Source organism: Orycteropus afer, unplaced genomic scaffold (genome assembly GCF_000298275.1).
Source record: "Orycteropus afer afer isolate SDZICR_OR568_19922 unplaced genomic scaffold, OryAfe1.0 scaffold00020, whole genome shotgun sequence".
Lineage (NCBI taxonomy): Eukaryota > Metazoa > Chordata > Mammalia > Tubulidentata > Orycteropodidae > Orycteropus > Orycteropus afer.
In genome coordinates this window covers 1128535-1153479 of record NW_006921607.1, presented here as the reverse complement: position 1 = coordinate 1153479, position 24945 = coordinate 1128535, and the positions used below count along the sequence as shown (strand labels likewise).

At 39.8% G+C, this 24945-nt stretch overlaps 1 protein-coding gene and 1 non-coding gene across 2 annotated transcripts in view; both read left to right on the top strand.

Annotated features, from left to right (window-relative positions):
* ATRN (attractin) overlaps positions 1-24945 on the top strand; it is a 267433-nt gene that overhangs the window by 189197 nt on the left and 53291 nt on the right. The window contains exons 22-24 of the mRNA XM_007959994.2: positions 4847-4941; positions 12060-12138; positions 14111-14268. Coding sequence (XP_007958185.1) covers positions 4847-4941; positions 12060-12138; positions 14111-14268 — 332 coding nt within the window. The remainder of the gene's footprint in view (positions 1-4846; positions 4942-12059; positions 12139-14110; positions 14269-24945) is intronic.
* Positions 12738-12844, top strand: LOC122152215. The gene has a single exon (XR_006164453.1). It is a non-coding gene; the product is annotated as a U6 spliceosomal RNA (small nuclear RNA).

Sequence of the window (24945 nt, the reverse complement as noted above, 5' to 3'; positions counted from 1 at the left end):
TAGGATTGCCCAACCTTCCTTCCGAGGAGTGGCTGGTGGGTTTGAACCGCCAGCCTTCTGGTTAGCAGTCAAGTGCTTTAGCCACTATGCTACCAGAGCAGGCAGATAGGTAGACGAAATGTGATATATCTATACAATGGAATTGTCAATCAGTTAAAAGAAATGAACTTTTGACGCATGCTGCAATGTGTATGAATCTCAGAGGTGTAGGACGTAAAATAAGCCAGATGCATTCCATGTGTGTGAAATGTCTAGAAAAAGTAAAGTTATAAAGATAGATAGTAGATCAGTGGTTTTCTGGGTCTGGGGTGGGAATAGTATTTAATTGGCATGAGAGAACTTTTTGGAATGATAGAAATAGTCTCAACTGGTTTGTGGTGATGGTTATATACAACTTTATAAATTTACAAAAATTATTGAATTATACACTTGAAATGGGTAAATTTTATGCTGTTATACCTCAGTAAAACTTTTTAAATTGCTTATAACAAAACAAAAATAGTTACCTTGTAAATCAAGAAAATAAAGAGAAGAAAGTAGAAATTAGTGATGTAGGAGGGTGTGAGGTAGGAGAATAAATTTATCAATAAAGCCAAAATCTAGTTCTTTGAAAAGACTTGATTTAAAAACAAATAAATAAATAGGTAGATAAATATTTGGGAAGACTTATCTTAGTTTTGAATTTCTTCTAAAAGCAAACCCTGAAACAAGAATTCAAGCACAGTAGTTTAATAATAATGGAACATGATCCCTAAAAACAGTTCAGGAAGTGGGAAAATGAAACAGGGAAACGAAGGCAGCCAGTAAAGGTATGTTATCAACAAGTTATTATTGTGAGCAACTGGGGCTTAATCCTCCTGGGAAACTCTGGGACCCAGTGCAGAATAGGCACCTCAGTGTTCAACTATCCAAGGGACAAGGGTGTTAGCGTATTTGAACAACTCATCTCATTCATTTGTTGAGGAGTTTTTCTAGGGAATTAATCCCCCAGCATTTCTGCCCTGCCACAACAGCAAGCACAGTGGATTCTGGCAACCATAGAAAGTTCTCAGTGAGAATATACAGGTTCTGGTGGTTGGAAGTTGGGCCAACATACATGTTACAGACTGAAGAACTATAAGCAGGACACTGATGTCTGCTATAATTCACCCCTGTACTGCTTGAACCCACAGTTCCCCAAGTTAGATTCACTCTTTTCTGCCACTGATCCTTTAAGGTCATGGCCAGTCACAAGTTCAAAACAAGACTTGGAATGGAAGGATTAATGGTCAAGCTACAGTCTTTGGTGCCTCAGGTATCCTCAGGGCCATGTAATTATCATTCATCATCTCACTCCTGTACTACTCATTCTAGACTTCTTTACCCTTGGATAAGAACGTCTGTTGGTCTAAGTGTCTTATTCAATGGAATGACCCAGACTGCCATCCTTAAGGGATCTGAGGCCCTGGTTGCTGTTTTTCACAGTCTGTGGTTGCTGTGATAACTTATGTTTGATTTTTCTCTGGTCATGAAAGCACCCCAAGGCCCCAGGGTGAACTCCCTGAGTTCTGGGTACATTTTCCCCTGCCCCTATTATATAGCAGTAATTTTACCTCCTCATGATAATCAGAATGTACCATATCAGCCCCTGACAGTATAGCAACACTGTCCTTTGCCTACTGCCCTACTGGCAGGAGGAACCCACAATGATCAGGTAGCAGCTATAGCTTTAGGCTTAGTTTAAATCTTACAGTATCCCCTGGTAAAATATATATATATATATATATATATACACATATATATAGGAGCTCTGATAGCATAGTGGCTAAGACACTTGCCTGCTAACCAGACGGCTGGTGGTTCAAACCCACCAGCCACTCCTCGGAAGGAAGGTTGGGCAATCCTACTTCCGTAGTGATACTGCCTCGGAAACCCAAGGAGGGGTCGCTATGAGTCGGGGCCGACTCCACGGCACATAACAACAACAACAACAACATATATCCCTGTAGCAACCAGGACCCCTAGTCCAGCAGAACCTAAAGGTGCAGGGATGGGAAGCACAGATTCCCCAAGTAGGTCAGTGTGAGTGATGGTGAGAGGGGCCTTCCCTACTTTCACTCCTTGGCATTCAATCTGTTGGGAGAACAGAACCGTATCATAGCCATTGGTTCAAAGAACAGTATATATTTCCAAGACCAAACATCCCAATGTCACAGTGTGTTTTTCTCAAGCTGGTGTCTTTAAGAGGCCATTGTAGTATACTATCCTAAGTCATATACCCATTGTCACACCTCCTTCTGCAATGTAGTAGGTCCCTTGGTCCAAGGCAGTGTTGTGATAGATTCCATGATGATAACTCAGGCACTGTGTGAGCCCTTTAATGGTAGTGTGGGCCAGGGTACCTGCAAGCAGGAAAGGCTAAAAGATGCAAAATTATTCTCATCAGAAACTCTGAAATAGTAAGGTGTAAAGGGATATATGGGTGGAATATTGACAGTGTCTTCTAGGTGAATAAGGAGGAAAAAATAAAAAGCAATTCTAAGAATAAAAGAAAAGGGCTAACTACAGGCCCAAAGAAGATGGAAAGACACATAAGAGAATACTATCTGCCATTTTACATGAAAAAAAAAAAAAGTACTTTCTGGATAATGTGGAATTTTTTTTTTTTTTTTTTTTCCTGCATAGAGGACCGCTAGATTTTTCTTCCTATCCCTGCCCCACCAAGGTGGTACGAATGGTATACTTTTAGTTTCTCTATGTATACACATGCCAACACACACATGAAATCCCAGCTTTCGGGAATCTGAGTCCTCCACACAGAAGTAATGATGAGACAAGGAGAAGGAGCAGCACTTTGATTTCAAGGAAAAGCTGTGCACTGCATTTGTGTGAGGACTGTTTGGTTTCAGGTTGAAACAGATCTTATTTTTCTGTGCCAGTAATAAGGATTTCTGTGCAGTAATAAGGATAAACCATCTTGCTACCTCATGTCAGTCAGATGACAGATTTTTCTGTCTTAAATAGCAGAATTTGCATGGATCATGGATTATTTCTCTCAGTTCAGTTACCCAGATGACTTACGTTTTCTTCTTTGTGCATCTTGCTGGGAATTTCAGAAAGCTACTCACTCTTTTAAACCTTAGATCTGAGCCCCCATATTTGAAACAGTATGTATTCTTTGAGCAGAAACCATAACCTTGGGCACCAGGAGACATTATCTAAGAGAGGGTAATAAAGGAGCAGAAGCCTGCAAAAATGACTACAAGATCATGTCAAGAAATCTCAGTAAATCGCGGGGAAACAAATGCTAATACACTTCTTTATTTCACAAAAGCTTGGACTCTGGAACCAGAACCTTCAGGATGAGATGGTGGCCCCACTAGCTTCCCTGACTATAAAATGGGCATAATGATAGTAACTACTTCTTAGGAAGTTTCAGTAAATTAATCCATGTAAAGTGCTTAGCAGAGTGACTTTAATGAGTAACGTATATTGCAAGTGCCTAATAATTTTCTTTCAGTGTTTTGTTTTAAGAATTTTTATAAAGTTTAAATTTTAAGTTGTTTGTAAATACTACTTAATGACTGCTTCTTATTTCTTTAAAAAGCACACTGTAATTTTTTTAACCTTTCCTCAATTTTGAAGTTTAGATTATTTGCATTTTTCCACTATTACAAGTAATTAAAATTAACATAATTGAGCTTAAATATTTGCATTTATTATTCTCTCCTTGTGGTATCACTAGAAATTTAATAACTAGTTCAAATTGTTCTCCAGAAATATTAAAACTAATTTATGGCCTCATTAATAGTGAATAACCATGCCCTTCTTATTTTATAGCAAAAATTAAGTTCTCACTTACTAAATTTTATTAAATTGCTAGGTAAAATGTGATATATTATCATTTACATTTTTAATATTGATAAACCCCAAATATTTTTATTAGTTGTTTAGTTTTACTCATGATTTTTTTTAATGTACTTAACTCCAATTTTTCTTTTTTGAAGTCTTCCTTTTAGGATTCCTTTTAAGATTAAGATTTTTTTTTCATCTAGATATCGGATAAATATTTGCCTATGGTCTTTCCTAATTTTGTTGTGGTTTGGTTTTTTTATAGTAAACCTAATACATCTGGAAGTTTTTGTTGCTTTGCAATGTGAAATGAGGTGTCAATTAAATTTTCCCAAATAATTACTAATTTTCTCAAAACTTTTTGTACAATAAGTTTTTCTATTGATTTGTGATGCTGCCTTTGTCATTCATATATTAAGCTCTTATATGATTTATATCTATTTTTCAAGAACATAACAGATGCTTGGATTTTCATATATTCAGTATGTTTCACTCTTGTAATTTACCAGAAATGTTAACGATAGACTTCTAAATATTAAAGTATACCAAGTTTGTCAACAGCTCTCTTTCAGGCTATGGCCTTTGGCTACATCTCATGAGTCTTTGAATGTTTTCTTGCTCTCTGGAACAAGATAACCAAAGCACATAATCCCTGCTCACATTTTTCAGTGGAGTTTTGATTCCTTTTATGCTGTAAGTTTATACATTTGTATCCTTAAGCAACAACTAGCATGTAATAGACATTTTATTTGTAGGTTAGTATTTATAGGTTGAGTTAGGTTGGAGCCTAATATTTCAACCAGGGTCATGATAAAAGGAAGATTTGATGGGTTAATCTAAACAAAAGTGATGCTGCCCACAGACTTGATTTCCTTTGAAAAACATCCCAGCCCTGGGTAGAGGTAAGCCAAAGGGTAGAGCGAGGTTATTGAATTTATGAGGAAATCAGTCTGTGTATCTCTAGAAACCTGCTTTGTTTTATTTTTTCAATGTCCTTTTTTTCTCTTTCCATTAGATACTCTTCTTATTGACTATCAGTTCACCTTCAGCCTTTCCCAGGAAGATGACCGTTATTACACAGCCATCAATTTTGTGGCTACACCTGATGAAGTAAGATTTTACAAGTCTTCCTATTTTATTTTGAGTTTGTATGGATCATTTTCTTGCCCATTATGGATAGAAGTACTGCCTTATCAGTGGTCTCCAGAGTGGAGTTTACAAGATAATCTTTAGAGGTGCAAGAGATAAAATGCTAGAATCTACCTTTTATTTCCTTTCTATCTAAAAGGTAAGAATGGTGGTAAGATTTACCAGACTCTGAAAGACAGACTTCCCACGCACTTGCTTTGCCCAATCAGCCCGTCATAGCCCCATGAAGAAAAGGAGGGAAAAAACCATTGCCATCGAGTTGATTCCTATTCATAGCAACACTACAGGACAGAGTAGAACTGCCCCATAGGGTTTCCAAGACAGTATCTTCACGAACGCAGAAAGATGTGGTCATCTTTCTCCCTCAGAGAGGCTAGTCTAGTTGAACTACCAACCTTTCTGTTAGCAGCCAAGCACTTACCATGCCAGGAGAGTGAAAGAGGAGCTCCACCATCATAGGAGCAGACAGCAGAGCTTGAACTCGCTCTCAATATGTGGATTTCTATCCTCTGCCATTAATGATAAGGGACTCCGGTGGTGCAGTGCCTAAGGTATTGACTGCTAACCAGAAGGTTGGCAGTTCAAACCCACCAGCGACTCCATAGAAGGGAGACAGGGCAATCTGCTTTCATTAAGATTCACCACCTCAGAAACCCAGTGGGGGTCACTATAAGTCAGAATCACCTCATTGGCAGTGGGTTTGGTTTTTGGTTTTTGTCATTAATGATGAATCTCAACCTGCCATAAGGTACTACCTAGTGGTAGAAGGGACCAACCCAGTTAGCATGACATTTAAAAGCAAAGTATTCAAAATATGAAGATGCACCTACATGATTTCTTCAATGTTGTATAACTTCACTCAGTACTCACTCCAGTACTTCATGAAATTTCACTAAACTTAATGATAAATTGTTTAAGTTCCTCCTTGGAAGCTGCTTCTTATCACCATACACAAAGAGCCATTTTACCATTAAAACTCCCTGCCACAGTAAACATGACAAATAACACGTGAGAAAAATTATGGCAATAAGCCAAAATATCATTTGTTGGCTAACAATTATTACCAACAAACAGTGCTAAATTTAAAAAATGAGTACTAGAACAAAGACCACAGTGTTGGATGTTTATTATACAATTAAGTGAAAATAAGATTTTTTTTCTTATATTCTGTTTCAATAAAATTAAGAAAAGATGTACTGAATAAAGAATTTGCAAGAGTTAAAAACCTTTTTAAAGAAGACCAGGTTTCCTGGTCTTATAGAGCCTGGAGAAACCCCTGAGACTATGCCCCTAGCTGCCCTATAGCTGGAATTGAACTCACTCCTGTGGCATCCAGCCACATATGGGCTGAACATTTACATCAGGTAGATACACTCCTTGGAGAGATCAATCATGGGAGAACAGAAAGGCAGTATGCATATGCACAGGGAGATCTCTTGGGGGGGCAGGAGTGCATGGGAGGAAAGGACATAGGGAAGAGATAACTATGGGAAGTGGGAAGAGAGCTGTTACACTGGGAAAATGCAGTCAATGTTATGAGACAAAATATGTATGAACTGCTGTGTGGAAAATGAAATTGCTGTGTAAACTTTCACCCAAACCAAAATTAAGAAAGAGTAAATAACCTTTTTTAAAAAATAATAAATGACTTTATATGAAAATACTTTTATGGAATAACTGTGTAGGTATATTGTTTGAGTGGCTATGTTGACTGGAATTTTAAAAAAAATAACAGTAAAAGGATTTCAGGATAGTGTTATATAGAAAGTAACACCGTGAGATTTGTTCAGTACCTCATTCTTAAGCAAGTGATTGAAATATTCAAAGTCTTTCAGGATTTGTTGTTAATTTTACTTTACAAATAAGTAAACATATTTAATCTTTATAATCCTTCTTAGTGAAGTGGGGCATAACCAAGAAAACCTGTGGATCCCTCTGGAGTTCCCTGTTATCTCTAGACAGAATACTTAACAAGAGTTACGTAATGTGTATGTCCTGTCTTTTATAAAAGGACAAGGATTTCAAGTTTAGTTACCCTTTTCTCTAAAAAGAAGTAATTGTTAGTAGTGTGCTGTGAGCAAATAAATGAACACTTGAGCTGTCCCTTCAAGATGGAGGTGGTGCTTTATCAATAATGAGAGGGTGCCTGCTTTGTGAGAGAGGTTGTGGTTTAGAGATCACATTTGGAAAATGGCTCCTTGGAAATGTCCGTTATTGTGATTTGATGCTATAAACTCTATCTTAATGTGACCCTTAAAAATATTAACTTTCCAACCTGTTTCGAGCTCTTCCACACTGAAGAATTTCTGCAAGATTGAATCCATTTGTAAAAAATAAAAGTAGAATATCAGATTAGTTTGCAAAAACAATTGTTTAACCTCAGGGGAGTGACTTACTAGCCAAATTTCAATGAAGCCTAAAAATTACATTATAATTTACCCAGCATAGTGCATTTTTTCTGTTTGGCTCAACAGATTTCTCAGATACACCTTTATCAGTCATTAACTAAAGAATCAAAATAAATTGAATTAGACTAGCCCTTCAAATTGCTGTCTTCCTAAGTGTTAAAAAAGGTTTTCACTGCTGATAAAACATATGCAACCCTATTACTTTTGAAATAATATTTTTAGTGAGAGAAAAATGTTTTTGAATCGAGTGGATGCATTCAAATTTTTTTTTAAGTTTATTTCAACTTTATTTGCTTTTTTGAAAAAAAAAAATTCAGTTTTGGGGAAATTTTGCACTGTATATAATATATGAGTTCCAAAGTACATGGCTTTAACTTGCAACCAAAACTCTCACTGCTGTCGAGTTGATTCAACTCACAGTGACTCCTCCTTGGGTTTCTGAGGCAGTATTTCTATGGAAGTGGATTGTCCAATCTTCTTCCGAGGAATAGCCTTCTGGTTAGTTAAATGCCTTAGGCACTACACCACCAGGGTTCCCTTTAACTTATAAGTAAATATAAATTGAAGTATTTGGTAAAGTGTTTTACTGATAGGAATGAGTTCTACAGATGTTTGGGGGCAGCTTCCCAGAGGAGCTCAAGAGACTTATTTCCTAACATAGGTCAGAAGATATATGTGTGTGTCTTTGTGCTATGGTGAGGGTCTTTTATTGTTGTTGTTGTTGAGAATATACACAGCAAAACATACACCAGTTCAGCAATTTCTACATGGCCAATCCAGTGACATTGATTACATTCTTTGGACTTTGTAGCCGTTCTCACCCTCCTTTTCTGAGTTCATCCCCCATTAACATAAATTTACTGGCTCATAAGTTTCCCATTTCATCTTTCAATTTGCTATTTGATCCCACTGGGCAATCTACTTCTGTAGTGATACTGCCTCGGAAACCCAAGGAGGGATCACTATAAGTCGGAATTGACTTGACGGCAGGGAGTTTGGTTTTCTTTGGTAGATAGTTATTAAAAGAGCACAGTGCTTAAGGCAAACAATTCTTACTAGTTATACAAAACTGTTGTTTGTTCGTAAGAAGACTTCAGGGACTATTTTTGGTTTAAGGTTTAAAGATTATCTCAGGCAATAGTTACAGGGATTCATCCAGCCTCAGTAATGGAGGGGCACAATTTAATCTTTAACATTCTACCCCTTGACTCCTCCAAAATTCATGTCCTTGCCACAAGCAAAACACATTCACCCCATCACATTACCCCAAAAGTCTTAAACCAACTCCAAGTCAAAATCATCTAAGTCAAATATGGGTGAAACTTTGCACATATTCTATCCTGGGGCAAAATTCTTCTTCATCTGTGAACCTGTGAAATCTAGACTACAAGTTATCTGCTTCCAAGGTACAGTGGTGAAACAGATACCAGGTAGGCATTTCCATTACTGATTGGAGAAATTGGCAGAAATAAGGGATAATGGTCATCAAGCAAGTCCAAAACCTAACAAAACAAATTCCATTAGCTCTCAAGGCTTGAAAATACTCCTCTGTTCTTTGGGACCATCTGGGCAATGGGCCCGCCTTCCAGACTCAGGGTTTTGGCCATGCCCTCTGGGTTCTGGCTGATGGTCCCTTAGCCCTGGGTTTCATCTCCACCTTCCAGGCTTCCTGGATTGACAACTCTGTCCCCTCAGCTTTGGATAGCCCCATTCTCCTCATCTGTCTGAGTTGCAACCCCTCCCCTTGGGCCTCAGCAGGCCCCGTTCTTCTACCTCTTGGGCACGGTAGTCCTCCCCCCTCGGCTTTGGGCAGTAAGCCCCATCCCTCAGTACAACAGAACAGCAGCCCTACACTCTGGAACCAAGGTAGTGAAGATTTGCCTCTTTTAAACCTAGGGGATGTGATGCCACCCTTTGAAACCTGTGCAGCGCTGCTTCCTGTACTCCTTCCGATAGCTCTGATCTAAAGCTGCTCCAGGGATGGTCTCTTTCTTTTCTTGGAGAACAACAGATGTAGCTCCTTTGGCCTGTTTTCTGCCTATAGAATTCAGAGAGGCAGACAACACTCTCTGCTTTCATTCTTTCTCTGTCCCCTTCAGTCTAAGCTGGTGAGTTTTCTGCTGTAGCAGTTGTTCAGTGCCATCAGTCACAAGCTGAATCTCTATAACAAAAGACTGTGTATCCATGTCCTTGGTGGACATTGTGGGACAAATGTCCTAAATTTGTACAACAGAATTTTCCAAATCTTTAAGTTCTGGTTTCATTCTGCGCAGTTCATTTTTAGGTCCATCTCTCTTTCCTCTGGCATTTTACTATAAGCAACAAGGAAAAACTGTGTGGCCCCTTTAAGATATTATTTAGAACCCTCCTTGGCCAGATCTCCCAGTTCATCACTTACAAGCTGTCTCCACCAAACATTTGACCATCAGTCACACAACTTCTTTGCCACTGCATGAAAAGCGTCACCCTTCCTCCAGTGTCCAATCACACATTCATCATTTTAATTTAGAGCTTCACCACAAGCACATCTAACATCCACATTTCTAGCAACATTCTGTTGCTGGTGTCTTATGTATGCTCTAGGACGATAGAAACTTTGTGTCTCTCCTCACTTCCTTCTGAGCCCTCACTAGAATTGCCTTTGATGTCCATAATTCTGCCAATGGTCTCGTCAGGGCTCTTCCTGCTGGGTACCTTAAAACTCTTCCAGCTTCTACCCATTACCCAGCTCCATAACTGCTTCCACATTGTAGGTTTTTGCTAGAGTAGCACCCGTATTTCTTGGTACCAAATTCTTAGTTATCTAGTACTGCTGTAACAGAATTACCAAAAATAGATGGCTTTAACAAACAAATTTATTTTCTCATAGTTAGGACACGAGAAGTACAAACTCAGGGCACTGCTGCAGGGGAAGGCTTTCTCTCTGTTGGCTCCAGGGGAAGATCCTTATTCCTTGGCTCCTAGTGACCTTCATGTGGCATGATGCCTATCCTCACATCTCTTCTAGCTTGCCTGCTTGTTTAATCTTTTATATATAGTCAAAAGAGATTGACTCAAAACGCACTGTATACTAATCCTGCCTTGTTAACATATAATAAAGACAACCCGTTCCCAAATGGGATTATACCCACAGGCATGGAAGTTAGAATATACAACACGTATTTTGAGGGTGACACATCCTAACCCCCCCCCAAAAAAAAATAGACCATTGCTGTTGCCATCCTAGTGGGAGTGAAATGGTACTGTATTATACTTTTGATTTACATCTCTCTGGTGACTAGTCACATTGAGCATCTTTTCATGTGTTTGCATGAAAGTGTATTTGAGTCCTTCGTTCTTTTTATGATTGGGTTGTCTTTTTGTTGTTAATTCATCAAAGATTTATATCTATTTTTGTTATTAGATTCTTACCAGATGTATGGTTTTTGTACATGTTCTCACAGATGGTAGTTTGTCTTTTCACTTTTTTGGTAAAGTCTTTTTTTTTTTTTTAATTGTGATTTGGGTGAAAGTTTATAGGACAAATTTATGTTCCATACAGCACTTCGCATACTTTGTCTTATGACACTGACTGCAATTTCCCACAGTGCAACAGCTCTCTTCCCACTTCCTCCCCATATACCTCTTCCCTGTGTCCTTCCCTCCCATGCACTCCTGCCCCCTGAGCTGTTTCCCTGTGCATACACAGCCCTTCTATTCTCCCATGATTGATCTCTTCAAGGAGTGTATCTACCTAATGTAAATGTTCAGCTCATATGCCTGTCTTTTTTTGGCTGGAAGCCACAGGAGTGGGTTCAGTTCCAGACCTGAAGGGCAGCTAGAGGCCATAGTCTCAGTGGTTCCATCAGGCTCTATCAGACCAGCAAACCTGGTTCCTTTTTTTTTGATTTTGAGTTTTGTTCCATATTGTTCTCCCACTCTATCCAGGATCTTCTACATAGATCCCCCTCTGAGTGGTTGACAGTGCTGGCTGGGCACCATCTAGTTCTTCTGGTTTCATAGTCATATAGGCTGAGGATTGCATGGTGTAACTTTATTAGTAAAGTCTTTTGATGGACAGAATTTTTTAATTTTTATGAGATTCCACTTATTTTATCTTTTGATGTTTGTGTCTTTGTTATTATATCAGATATTCCATTGTTAAGGTTAGGCCAAATAGTGTTGCCCCTGCATTTTTTTCTAAGAATTTTATGGTTTTCATTTGCACATTTAGGCACTTAACCCATTTTTAATTTGTTTTTGGGTATAGTATGAGGCATGGAACTTGTTTCATTTTTCTGCATATAGAAATCCAATTTTCCCAGCACCATTTATGGAAGAGAGTCTTCTTTCCCCATTGCATGAACTTAGCACCCTTGTGAAAACAGTTGACAATAGATGTGCTGAGAGTCTTTTTAGAAGCTATCTTTTTATGGACTTAGACATTTGATATAAAGCATTAAATACCATATGCTTTTATGAGAGGGAAAAATTTTACTTGGAGTGTATTCCTTATATTAAGGAGAATTGATCAGGAATTTCACTAACTTTTATAAGCATGAGTTTCTCTTAAGATATTATGATGTATTTATTCTGTAATTAAGGAAGTTGAGAGTTGTAAACTTTAATTAGTTGTTTTCATTTTTTAAATCTAGAAACTGCTAATAATTTTCTATTTGCATCTCTCATCAGCAAAACAGGGATTTGGACATGTTCATCAATGCCTCCAAAAACTTTAACCTCAACATCACCTGGGCTGCCAGCTTCTCAGGTAAAGACATAGCTAGAGAAGACCCTCTAAGTGGAAGTGATAGACTGAGAAGTAAGATATCAGAGTTGGAAAGGGAGGCTCTGAAGACAGGGAGATAGGTGTGAAACCCACATTTGCTACTTACTAGTATTAGCTGTGAGATCTTGACCTCACGGTCAGTTATCTGGAAAGCTGAGTGCTTTAATCACTGTGTCACCAGGGCTTCTGTAACAGTACTACCTCCTAGAATTGCAGTATAGATTAAAATAAATTATACATGGTGGAGTCTCCTGTAGAATTAGGCTTAATACATGATTACTACCCCTACCTGTAACTGTTGCTACAGCCGACTTGCTCTGTTGCTACCACCATCATCCACATCCATGCTTCATAAGTGAAAAATGCAAATGACTCTTAGTTTCAAGAAATGGAAACATTTTAAATAGAATGAGACTTTACAAAGTACAGAGAAAGGTACTTTGGGAATTATGTCAAGCTCTGAAAACATGGCTTTTGCTATCTTGTTTTCCTTTCTATGATTTACCAAACAAGATCTGCTGGGTAGAAAATCTATTGAAGAAATAAAAGTGGGGAGAAAAAAAAAAAAGAAAGAAAGTGTGGTGTTCACTTAGGCAGCACATATACTAAAATTTGAATGATACAGAGAAGATTAGCATGGCCCCTGCACAAGGATGACACGCAAATTTGTGAAGCATTCAGTATTTTAAAAAAAGAAAGAAAAAGTGACGCTTTTGTGGTGATTAAAAACATAGCTTGATAGACTAGGGTTTGAATGATGCCTGTTATTAACTTACACTATACTGTTGCGCAAATTAATTTAACCTTTGTGAGTCAATGTCCTCATATGTGAAATGGGATAATAAAAACACCTGTCCAGGTAGAGTGTTGTGAGGATTGAATGAGATGATAAAATGAAGTGGCCAATGTAGTTCTTGACATCTGGTGAATTCTCACTAAATGGTAACTATTAAACCATTATTACTGTAATGTTTTGTGGTCAAAAACACCTATCATTTAGACTGATGCAAAATGAGGATATCACCTTTGTTGGCACACTTACCATTTTGTTTGCCATACATTAAAAGATTGTAGAATTTGCACACCTTTCTGAAACTTGCAGTGAGGAGAGATTTAAAAAAAGATGTGAATTATCAGCATTTGTCTGGAGAACGGCAGCATCTCTGAGCATGTGAATGATTTGCAATGACTGTCAATGAGTATGTGGCAATGGGCTGCAATCCCAAGGGATTTAGCATGAATGGGACAGAAGCCATTTCATGAATCTTTATAGACATGAGAATTCCTCAAAATATAGAATGTTGAAGGACTGTTTGGGAATAGGATAAAAAAAAGTTAGTGGGATTTAAATACTTACCTAGTAGCTAAAAGGAGGACTGAGTGGCCCCTCAAGCCCCTTCTTCTCCCCTTCTGTTGAGACTTTAGGCCACTGATGGTTAGGAAGTGAGGGGTGGGTTGGTGTCACTGGTATGGAGGGAGGTCTGGAGCAATGCCAAGCAAGTATAAAGTAGAAAATGCAAAGAAATTAAAGTGTTGGGGTAAGACTTAATGCAATTGCTTATTTCATAGTATTCTAGTGGTATCTGTATTTTCATGGGCACATGTAGCCTGTGTCAGTGTGGGGGAGTTGCAGGAGTTCCTACTAGAACCATTTTGGTTTGGACATGGGCTGTGTATCAGCCTGCCCAGATTCAAATCCCAGCTGCACTGTTTTGCTAGCTGGGTTGTGTGGCCTGAGGCAAGTTACTTGATGTCTGTGAACCTCAGTTTCCTAATCTTTAGATGAGGGTAACAGTAGGGTTGTGGAGAAGATTAAGGAAGATAATACAGATTTCCTGGAATAGAGCAAGGATTCACTAAACGCTGTTACTATTAATAAGGTCAGATTCTGTCTCCCTCCCCACCTCCCTTCCCCCAAAAAAGTCTCTTCTGTTTATTCTTTTCTTCCCAACAGCTGGGACCCAGGCTGGAGAAGAGATGCCTGTTGTTTCAAAAACCAACATCAAGGAGTATAAAGATAGCTTCTCTAATGAGAAGTTTGATTTTCGCAACCACCCAAATATTACTTTCTTTGTTTATGTCAGTAATTTCACCTGGCCCATCAAAATTCAGGTAAGAAGTACTGTTCAGCCTCATACCTACAAAGATGGTGAAACATCTTTAGTGGAAATTAAATTCTCTAATTTGGAACTCGTGGTAAATGAGATCTACAGTGTTACTTTGGCTTTGTGGTACCTGTGCCAGTGGAGTGCTACTAAGCACGTGAATACATAAAGACGATTGTAATGGAGATGGTTTAAATCACTGATGAAGAAAATCTGTACACTCTTTTGAAAGCAAATTGGCTGTAACAAATTTAATCATACAGATGTTTTCATTTCTTCTTCTGCCATGTAAAAGCCTGTAGGGCTACATAAAAGAGCTCCACTTTTGGGGTGAGCAAAGTAGATATAAATGAAACAAGCACATACGTAACCAGTATAAGCCTGAGTGGAAAGTGCCATGTGAAAAGTTCCCCAAAAATGGTCTTACCCAAATTTGTGTGTGGGAAGCAGTGTAAGGTTGTGTTTAAGAGCATAGGCCTTGGGATTGGACAGATAATGAGTGTGAATCCTTGCTCCTTTATAAATCAAGTAGCTAGCTTCTCTATATCTCAGATCTTTTTGTGCTTGTGACATCTTCATTGATTGAGGAATGGGTGGGCTTTCACAGATTGGTTCACCTTTAGGCATGGAAGCGTAGTCACTGGACTAAAGCTCTTGCTGTTTGATCAGCTTTCAGATTAACCAAAGCAGATCATCACTGATAATTACAATAGTTTGGAACCCAGTTCTGGTTATTACATGTTCATACCTTAGGACTGTGAACAAAGAACAGTCAGTGTTTTCTTTTCTGAAATGTGAAGGGGCTAGGAAGTATATTTGTTTAGTTTTTTCTCACTACTCCCTTCTTGTTGTCCAATGTAGATAGTCTACAGATGCGTTCACCCTCTGATCTGCTTCTCCCTGTGCCGTTGCACATTCTCTGCTTCCTTCCTGTGATGGTTAAGGTTGTGTCAGCTTGGCTGGACCATGATTCTCTGGGTTGACAGTTACGGTATAGTTCAGTGGTTGTGTAATGACATAGTCATCCCCCATGATGAGATCTGATATAATGTAATCCCCTCCATGAGGACATCTGCTATGAGCAACCAGTCAGGGAGTTTCCTCAAGGGTGTGGCCCTGCATCAATATATATGAGCATTCCAGCAAAGCTCTCTAGCTTTTTGTTCACTCTGAATCCTGCATCCAGTTCTAATCATGTGCAACTTGAGCCAGTGGCCTGCCATATTGCCTGCCAGTATTGGGATTCATTAGCCGCTGTAGCCGGTGAGCCAGCAGCCTGCTGTCGGACCTGCCGATCTAGGGTTCATCAGCCCCTGCAGCTCCAGGAGTGAGAAGAAGCCTCCAGCCTGAAGTCTGACTCACAGACTTGGGACTTGCCAGCCTCTACATCTGTGTTAGCCATTTCCTTGAGCTAAATCTCTCTGTATCTCCACTGCTTTTGCATCTCTAAAGAACCCAGCCTAAGTACCCTTTGGTACTGAGAATGGTTCTAGAGAAATGAAATTGTAAAGATGAGTTTTCTAAATTGTTTCTTAAGTCTGGGTAGTCTTAAAGACACTAATGTCTGTGCTTCTAGTAATAAAGAGGGCATTGCTAGTCCATGGCATGAGGTGGCAATAGAAATAAACAAAATATCACCACTAATCAAATATTTATGAGAAACAAGGTTCTGGCTGACTGCATACTAGACACTTTGCTACAATTTTGTCATAATGAGAAGGATGAGAAAGCTCATTGGCCTTACTTTCACTAGACAGTGGTGAAAGAAAGAGATAAGCTTAGAGTTACAGCTCAAGAAACTCATAAAAAGCCTAAAAGTTGTCAACTGTGTCCTGAAAGAAAGCCTTATTTCTTATAGTAACATAGCTGACACTTCTAAAAGCCATATCATAAGAATGGCTGAATGAACATTGCCAGTTGAATTCCCAACCTTGAATGGTATCTGAAGTTAAAGTGAAGGCATGGATTGGGGAGGAATGAAACTCTAAAACTTGGGATAGGGACATATGGGCAGACAATTAGAAAAATTAGGACTTTGGGCCTCTAAATTCCGTTTGCTCAGTCCTGCCAACAGCACCAGCCCTCCCATCTGAGGAAATTACTCATCTTTGTCTGCTAAGCCATTATCAATAAAACCATTATGCCTTCTGTCCCTCCCCTTAAAAAAAATTGATAAGATTAACCCAGGTGTGCTTACTGAAATGGCACCAGAGGCATTGTCTGTGGCACCACCTGAGGCAAAAGCCTTATAAGACATTGCTGAATGTTCCCAGGAAACACCCCCAGCACCCACTTCTAGACCTATAACTAGACTTAAGTCCCAGTGAGCCCTAAAAGGTGAAGTACGAAATATGATCCAGGAAGAGGTACACAATACTCCAAAGAACTGCTTGATTTTTCTAGTATAGTAGTTATGTTTGTGTGTCAACTTGGCTGTACCTGGTTGAGTGGCTGGGCATCTGGTGGTAGTTATTCCCCATGATGAGACTGGCGATCAACTCCATGGTGGGATCTACCACAAGCAGCTGAGTAGCTGCCTTTGGGATGTGGTCTGCTTCCTGTATATAAGGAGAAGTCTTGGGAATGGTCTCTAGCCTTTGGCATGCTTAGACCCTGCATGTAGCCGTGTCATTGCTCAGCAGCCTGCTATGCTCTGTCAACCTTGGGACTTACAATGGACTTAAGTTAATGGCCTGCCATATGTATTGGTAACATCAGGACTGTGCCTGTTTACTTGTCAACCTTGGGGCTTCTCAGCCTCAGCAGCCAGCAGCTGTCTGAGTGAAGAAATGCCTCTAGCTCCAGTGGGCCAGGAGCAGGAGGCAGAGCTGGCCCCCAAGGTTGAGGGGCTTTCACCCAGCCCTTAGAGCCTAGCACTTTGAACTTGGACTTAAAGCCTCCAAATTGTGAGAATAAACTCCTGTTTGTTAAGGCCATCCCATTTGCGGTATATTTCTTTTCAGAGCAGCATAGGTAACTAGGTAACATCTAGTAAGTACAAACAGAAATATGAAGACTATGTGTGGGAATGGCTTTAAGAGTGTGGGATAATGGTGCAAGGAAACATACAGTTGGATCAGTCTGAGTTTTTGATTTGGGCTGACTAAACACAGATTCTTCATTCAGTGTTTCCACTCAAGAGGTTAGAAAAAGATCTAATAGTTTATTTGGTGGGTTCACTGAAGCATGAATTGCACAGTGGCCTGTACTAAATCAGGTTGAAGTGTCAGACCTGCTTTGGTATACTGTAGAAGGTATCTAAAGGCATAGGGAAATCGGCATGTTAGAGTAGACGTATCAGGTTAGACCCATAGACCCATGCATGGAGTACCCAGAGGACACACGTTTTACCACAAAGATGAGGAACAAATTAGTGAAGGGAGCCCTGGCATCCTTGAAATTGCTGTGATTGCTATTTTATGTAAGTCAGATTCGACAGTAGGAACTGCTCTAATTAAATTAAGACACCTAACTTCAGTGGAGGAGCTCTGGTAGCATAGTGCAAAGGCACTTGACTGCTAACCAGAAGGCTGGCGGTTCAAACCCACCAGCCACTCCTCAGAAGGAAAATCAGGCAATCTACTTCCGTAGTGATACTGCCTCGGAAACCCAAGGAGGGGTCGCTATGAGTCAGGTCTGACTCGATGGCACATACCAACAACAACAAATTCAGTGGAGCTGATTGGACCTTATAGTGATAAGGGCCAAGTGGCAGCCCTTAATCAACAAAGACAAGGTGTGTATGGTTACTATAATGGACAGCAATGTCAAAGGAGTAATCAGAATATCTAACTCTTATGGATTTGTGGTGCTGGCTACTTAGACATGGTGTCCCTAGGGGTGAAATAGATGGAAAATCTCCTAAATATTTACTTGATCTGTACAAGCTGAAGAATTCTAAGTCAAGTGAATGGCAGTCTAATTTGAATCACCAGAATACAGAGTTACAGCCCCTCAATCAATTTCCAGACTTGAGCCAGTTTATACACCCACAGTGCTTTGAATGAAGGGGAGACTGAGTTCCCTAGAGGAAGGACCTGACTACACTCCGAAAAATTTATAATGTTAATCTTTCTCCCAGCCTTCCCTAAAAGTATATACAGTCTTATGATAGTGTTCATTGGGGAAAAGGAAATTATCAGACTCTTTGAGGATTACTAGAAACTGGCTCTGAATGGACACAGGATACCCAAAATACCACTGTAACCCACCAAAGTAGGGGCATATGGAGGTCAGGTATTAATGAAATCTTAGCTCAGTTCCATCTCACAGTGGGTCCCCAAATCCATCCTGTAGTATGTCCCCAGTTCCAGAATGCATAACTGGAATAGACATACTCAGCAACTGACAGAACCCCTGACATGTGGTGTTAGGGCTAGTATGGTAGGAAAGGCCAAGTGGATGCCATTATAACTGGCAGTTGCTTCCTAGGATAATAGTAAACCAAAAGTGATACCACATTCCTGGTGTGATTGCAGAGATTAGTGCTACCGTTGAGGACATGAAGGATGATGCAAGGGTGGTGATTCCCACCACATCTCTATTTAACTCCCTTATTTGGCCTGTAGGAGGAGGGGGGACGGACAGCTAGATCTTGGAGAATGACAGTGGATTGTCATAAACTTAACCAGGCGGTGACTCCAGTTGTAGCTACTGTTCCTGATATGGTTTCATTGCTTGAGCAAATGGATACATTTCCTGGTAGCTGGTATGCAGCTATTGATTTGGCCAGTGCCTTTTTCTCAATTCCAATTTTGAAGGATCATTAGAAGCAGTTTGCTTTCAGTTGGCAAGGCCAAGAATATACTTCCACTGCCCTACCTTGGGGCTATATTAAATCTCTAGCATTATGTCATAATTTAGTCCATAGGGACCTTGAACACCTTTCCTTTCAAAAAGATGGCACACTAGTCCATTATATTGATGACATGCTGATTGGACCTAGTAAAGAAGAAGTATCAATGACTCAACTTATTGGTAAGGCATTTGTGTGCTAAAGGGTGGAAGATTAACCCAATAGAAATGCCGGTGCCTTCCACCTCTGAAATTTCTAGGGGTGTAGTGGTGTGGAGCATGTTGAGATATTCCTTCTAAAATGAAGTGAATTCTTCAGTCCCCCTTCTTTTCTCCTTGTTGCAAGATTTCAGTCACTGTCTGTCTTGCTTTCCTGGTCCATTCTTTTCCTGATTATTTAGCCAGTCTTCTCAGGGAATCCTCTTCCTTAAACATGATCTCCTGGTGAAGGATATAAACTTGGTAAGGTAGAAGGTCAGTGAAAAAGAGGAAGACCCACAACAAGATGGATTGACGCAGCGGCTGCAACATTGGGCTCAAACATAGCAATGATTGTGAGGGTGGCGCAGGACCAGGCAGTGTTTCATTCTGTTGTACATAGTGTCACTGAGTCAGTACCAGCTCTGTGGAACCTGACTGTAACATACTGTTCTTGTTATGGCTTTGGTATCAAGGTTAAACTAACTTGTTAATAAGTTAAGGAGTTTCCTCTCTTTGTCTTCTTGGAAGAGATGATGTAAGATTAGAATTATCTGAACCTTGAATATGTGATAGACTGTTCTTATAAAATCATCTGATTCTAGATAATAATTTGTGCAGTTTTTCGTTCTGTTTTTAGCTACTGGTTCAATTCTTTAATAGTTGTAGGATATTTTGTATTTGCTCTTTCTATTTGAGTCACTTTTGATATTTTTTTCTAGATATTTTCAAATGTGCTGACATAAAGCTGTTCACACTATTCTTTCATCTTTGCAGCATGTGTTTATGTAACCCTTCTCCATCCCTAATACTAATTGTGTTTTTTCTCTTTTTTCCTTAATAATCTTACTTGAGTTTTTTGTGTTTTATTTTTTTCAAAGAACAAACTTTTGGCCTTGTTGAGCTTCTCTGTTTTTTGTTTGCTAGTTTTGTATTAGATTAATTCTTACTTTTATACTTTCATTACTTCCCTAATTCTAGGGGGCTGATTGATTGATTGTGATTTGGGTGAAAGTTCTAGGGGGTTTATTTTGACATTGTTTTTCTGACTCCTTAAGTACTTAGCTCATTAATTTTCTTTTTTGAAATGTAAGGCTGGAACTTCTAATTCCACCCAATGTAGAGTAGTCCTATTTTCCCCAGATCATCCCCTCCTACAACTGAAAAACTCTGAACTTAAGACAACAAACAAAGGAAAATGGAAAGATGAAAGTAAGTGTACTTCTAGGGACCTTGGGACTTGAGGAATGACATAGCAGTGAGTTCTCTGGGTTTACTTTTTGCTTTTCATACATCCTGGAGGGGATGTCAGAGAAGCCTACAACATAGAATCACCAAGCCAAGCACAAACAAAAAAAGGACCTGCAAGAAAAGCTCACTCCCCTAGCCAGAGGGAAAAGGTGGCCTAACAGAAGAAAAACCCTTTTTGAAATATATGAACATACCAGTTTATGGGGAAAAATCGTTTGCCAAAATCTAATAGCCATCTATGATAAAAACTCTCAGAAAACTAGAAATACTGAGTAATTTCCTCAGCTTGATAAAGAACATTTACAAAAAACCAAGAGCTAACATTATACCTCATGGTAAAAGACTTGAATGCCTAAGATCAGGGAACCAGGCAAGGATATCTGCTCTTAACAAAATACCAGAAGATTTAGCTAGCACTGTAAGGCAAGAAAAAGAAATAAAAAGAATATAGATTGGAAAGGAAGAAATAAAACCATTCTTATTTATAGATAACATGATTATCTGCATAGAAAATCCCAAGATATCCAATCTAGAACTAGTAAGTCAGTTCAACAGGACACAGGATCAACACAAAGAATATATCACATTTCTACATACTGACAGCAAACATGTAGAGACTGAGAATAAAGACACAGTAACATTTATAATTTATCCAAAGAAAATTTATCACCTATTTATAAATCTAGCAAAACATGTACTGGATCTGTCTACTGATGAAAGAAATCAAAGAAGACCTAAATAAATAGTTACTCCATGTTTATAGATTAGGAGAATTGGTACAGCAGATTCTCCCCAAGTTGATCTGTACATTTAATGCAGTATCTGAAGTCTTTGCAGATCCAATTTTACTGGCTCCCACTCCCTTATTTCTCTGATTTTTTTAGAATTGAAACTGAAAGCTCTTGTATCTTGGAGACCTTTGGGATCCCAGTTTTATGTAGGAGTTTCTGTTTAAACATCCTCTCCCCATACTCAATGGGCAGTAGGCTTTATTTTTCTATCCCCTATGTTAAGTGTTGGGCAATCTACTGCGGTAGTGATACTGCCTCGGAAACCCAAGGAGGGGGGTCGCTATGAGTCGGTCCAATTCAACAGCACATAACAACAACAACAGCATTAAGTGTAACTGTCAAATCATTCTCAGGTTGGAAGCTGAATATTATGGTTGCTTACCTTCCAAGCTTCCTGCTTTCTCTTCATTTTTGACCTCTACTGATTCCTTATTTTCATACCAGCTCAGGTACATTTTAAAAGATGTTTATTTTGGCTACCTATTGCCACTTCAACAGAAAATACCACAAGTGGGTGGTCTTAATAAACAGGGATTTATTTTCTTACAGTTTAGGAGGCTAGAGGTCTAAGTTCAAAGTGCCAGCTCTAGGGGTTTGGTGAAAGCCCCTTGACCTTGAGCTTTAGCGCTGACTCTTACTCCCGGCCCACTGACGCTGGATGCATCTCTTCAGTCAGGCAGCTGCTGGCTGCTGAGGCTAACAAGCCCAGAGTTGGCAAATAAAATGACACAGTCCCAAAATTATCAAACAACAGGGCAGGCCACTGGTTCAAGTCCAGGAACAATCCTAAGATCAGCAGACAACAAGGCTGCTGAATGAAGACTTGGCTACATGCAGGGTCCAAGCACACCAAAAAGCTCAAGACCATTCCCAAAGCTTCTCCTTATGTACTGGAAGCAGACCACATCCCTAAAGCAGCTACTCAGCTGCTCCAGTAGATTCCACCATGGAGTTGATTACCAGTCTCATCATGGGGAATAACTACATCCAGCTGCCTAGCCACTCAGAACCAGGCCCAGCCAAGTTGACACATAATCTTAACTACCAATGTTTGCCATGTTTTATCCAGCATCCCAGTTATTTTCTTCAAGAGGGATTTAAGGGTATCTAGTCAGATTTAGCATAGTGGCTAAAGCACTTGACTGCTAACCAGAAGGCTGGCGGTTCAAACCCACCAGCCACCCTCGGAAGGAAGGTTGGGCAATCCTACTTCCGTAGTGATACTGCCTCGGAAACCCAAGGAGGGGTCGCTATGAGTCGGGGCCGACTCGACGGCAAACAACAACAACAACAACAGTCAGATTTAAGGAGCTCTGGTGGTGTAGTGTCTAAGCATTTGGCTGCTAACCAGAAGGCTGGAGGTTCAAACTCACCAGCCACTCTGCGGAAGGAAGACTGGGCAATCTACTTTCTTAAAGATTTACCACCTCAGAAACCCAAAGGGGGTTGCTATGAGTAGGAATCAACTCGATGGCAGTGAGTTTGGTGTTTTGGTTTTGAGTCAGCCTTACCACCCAAAACCTATCACACCTTCCCTGCCTTTCATCTCTTTACTTTTCCATGTGCTCTTTACCTGACTGTCTTCATTACCACTGACCTCAGTAGTTTGTCATTGGACACCTGTATCATTTAAGTGTGGGATTGGGCATGAGCAGTAGAAACCTAGAATAACATGGCTTTGATAACTTGAAAGGGTATTTCTGCCCCATAAATTTCTAAGGATTGGCAATCTAGGCATGAATGGCCACTTTGTTCCATGATACCTTCAGGAACTAACTTCTTACTGCTTACTGCTTCATTATCCATAGGGTTCAGCTCTTGGTCCAACTACAGGTATCACATCTGCTTTAGTTGAAAGAATCACTAAAGGTAACAAGGCATTAGGCCTGTTCTAGATACCTGGAAGCTGCCACAAGATACTTCTGTTTATAGTTCTTGGGCAGAACTTAGTCACGTGGCTATATCTAGCAGCAAGGACCACTGGGAAATGTGCTCTTTACTTTGGGTGACCTAAGCACAAAGCTTTTTCCCAAGAAAAAGCTTAGAACAGACAACTTCAGGGTTTCCATCCAGCAGTTGCAGCCACATGGTTTGAATCTGGCAGGAGAGGTCACGTGAGGGTCTGTCCAGCTTTGCTGTGTACATGAGACACTTAGTCTGGGTTACTTACAAAGACCATATGTCAGAGTGTTAGGCATGTGTTTTAGCCCATGGCCCTTTTTGTTCTTTGTCCAACTTTATATGAGCATATTAAGAAATATATTCTCTAGGGACTTGTCATTTGGCTCTGTTAAGTCCCTGGTGAGGCTTATGAGCAGTCTTGGGGAAATCAAAATAAGCTTCTTAGACCTGTAATTTCCTTAATGTTAAACAGGACTACAGTTAGGAATCATAAGAAAAAAACACGTGCTTGTCATCAGAATAGACTTTTAAGAAAATACAGAAGAATTACTTAAGAAATGATAATTGGACAAAAGTCATTTCACTCTCACCCTTCTCCACAGTGCCTCTGCCCCAGATCTCTCCCTACTTTATTAACTGCTTTTTCTCTCTGTTTACTCATAACATTGGTATGAACAGTTGAGAAAGCATATTACCTGATGGTATGGATTGAATTGTGTCCCAAAAAAATATGTGCTGTAAATCCTGACCTCTATGCCTGTGATTAAGGAGCTTTGGTAGCATAGTGCCTAAAGCATTTGACTGCTAATCAGAAAGTCGGCAGTTCAAACCCACTGGCCACTCCATGGAAGGAAGACTGAGCAGTCTACTTCCATAAAGATTTACCACCTGAGAAGCCCAGAGGGGTCACCATGAGTAGCAATCGACTTGATGGCAGTTGAGTTTGGTTTTTTGGAGTTTATGCCCATGCTTATAATCCCATTTGGAAACGGGTTTCTTCTGTTTTTATGAAGCAGGGTTAGCGTAGGGTGTGTCATGAGTCAATCTCTTGAGATACAAAAGATTAAACAAGCAAGTGAGAGAACGAGTGATGGGGTAACATAGATACCAAGACACATGGAGATCTCCAAGGAACCAGGAAGTAGAGGCAGAAGAGACAAGGACCTTCCTCCAAAACCAACAGAGAGAGGACCTTCGCCTCAAGCCAGTGATCTGAATTCAGACTTAACCTCCTAAACTGTGAAAAAATAAATTTCTGTTTTTAAAAGCCATCCATTTGTGGTATTTCTGTTAGAGCACCATTAGATATGTGTTCACCACTTGACAGTCTTCAGATACTTTTGCGTGTGAGGGATTTGCTAAGAGTAGACCCAGGACTTAGAATGCAGACCTTATGTATCCTCACCAGCGTTCTTTCTTGGATGTCACACTAGATAGAGCACTGCAGTAGGCTCACAGGCCTGCATTTCAGCAAGCTATATGACTCTGCCTCTGGTCATTCCCTTTGACTTGCCGAGTCTAGCCAAATTCATGTCCAGACCGGTGTCCCATCAAAGAGGATATGAGGAAGTAACCCATGCTCACACGCTTAAGAAATTCCTTAGGAGCCATATGGCTTGTTATAAAGTGAGGCTCCTGACACAATGCCTTGTGTTGCTTTTTTGTTTACATTTTTGTATTTTTGGTAGGGAAGGGGAGGGGTGGTGGGGATTGCTTTCTATCTACCAGCTCTGCAAGTGAGGATTCCC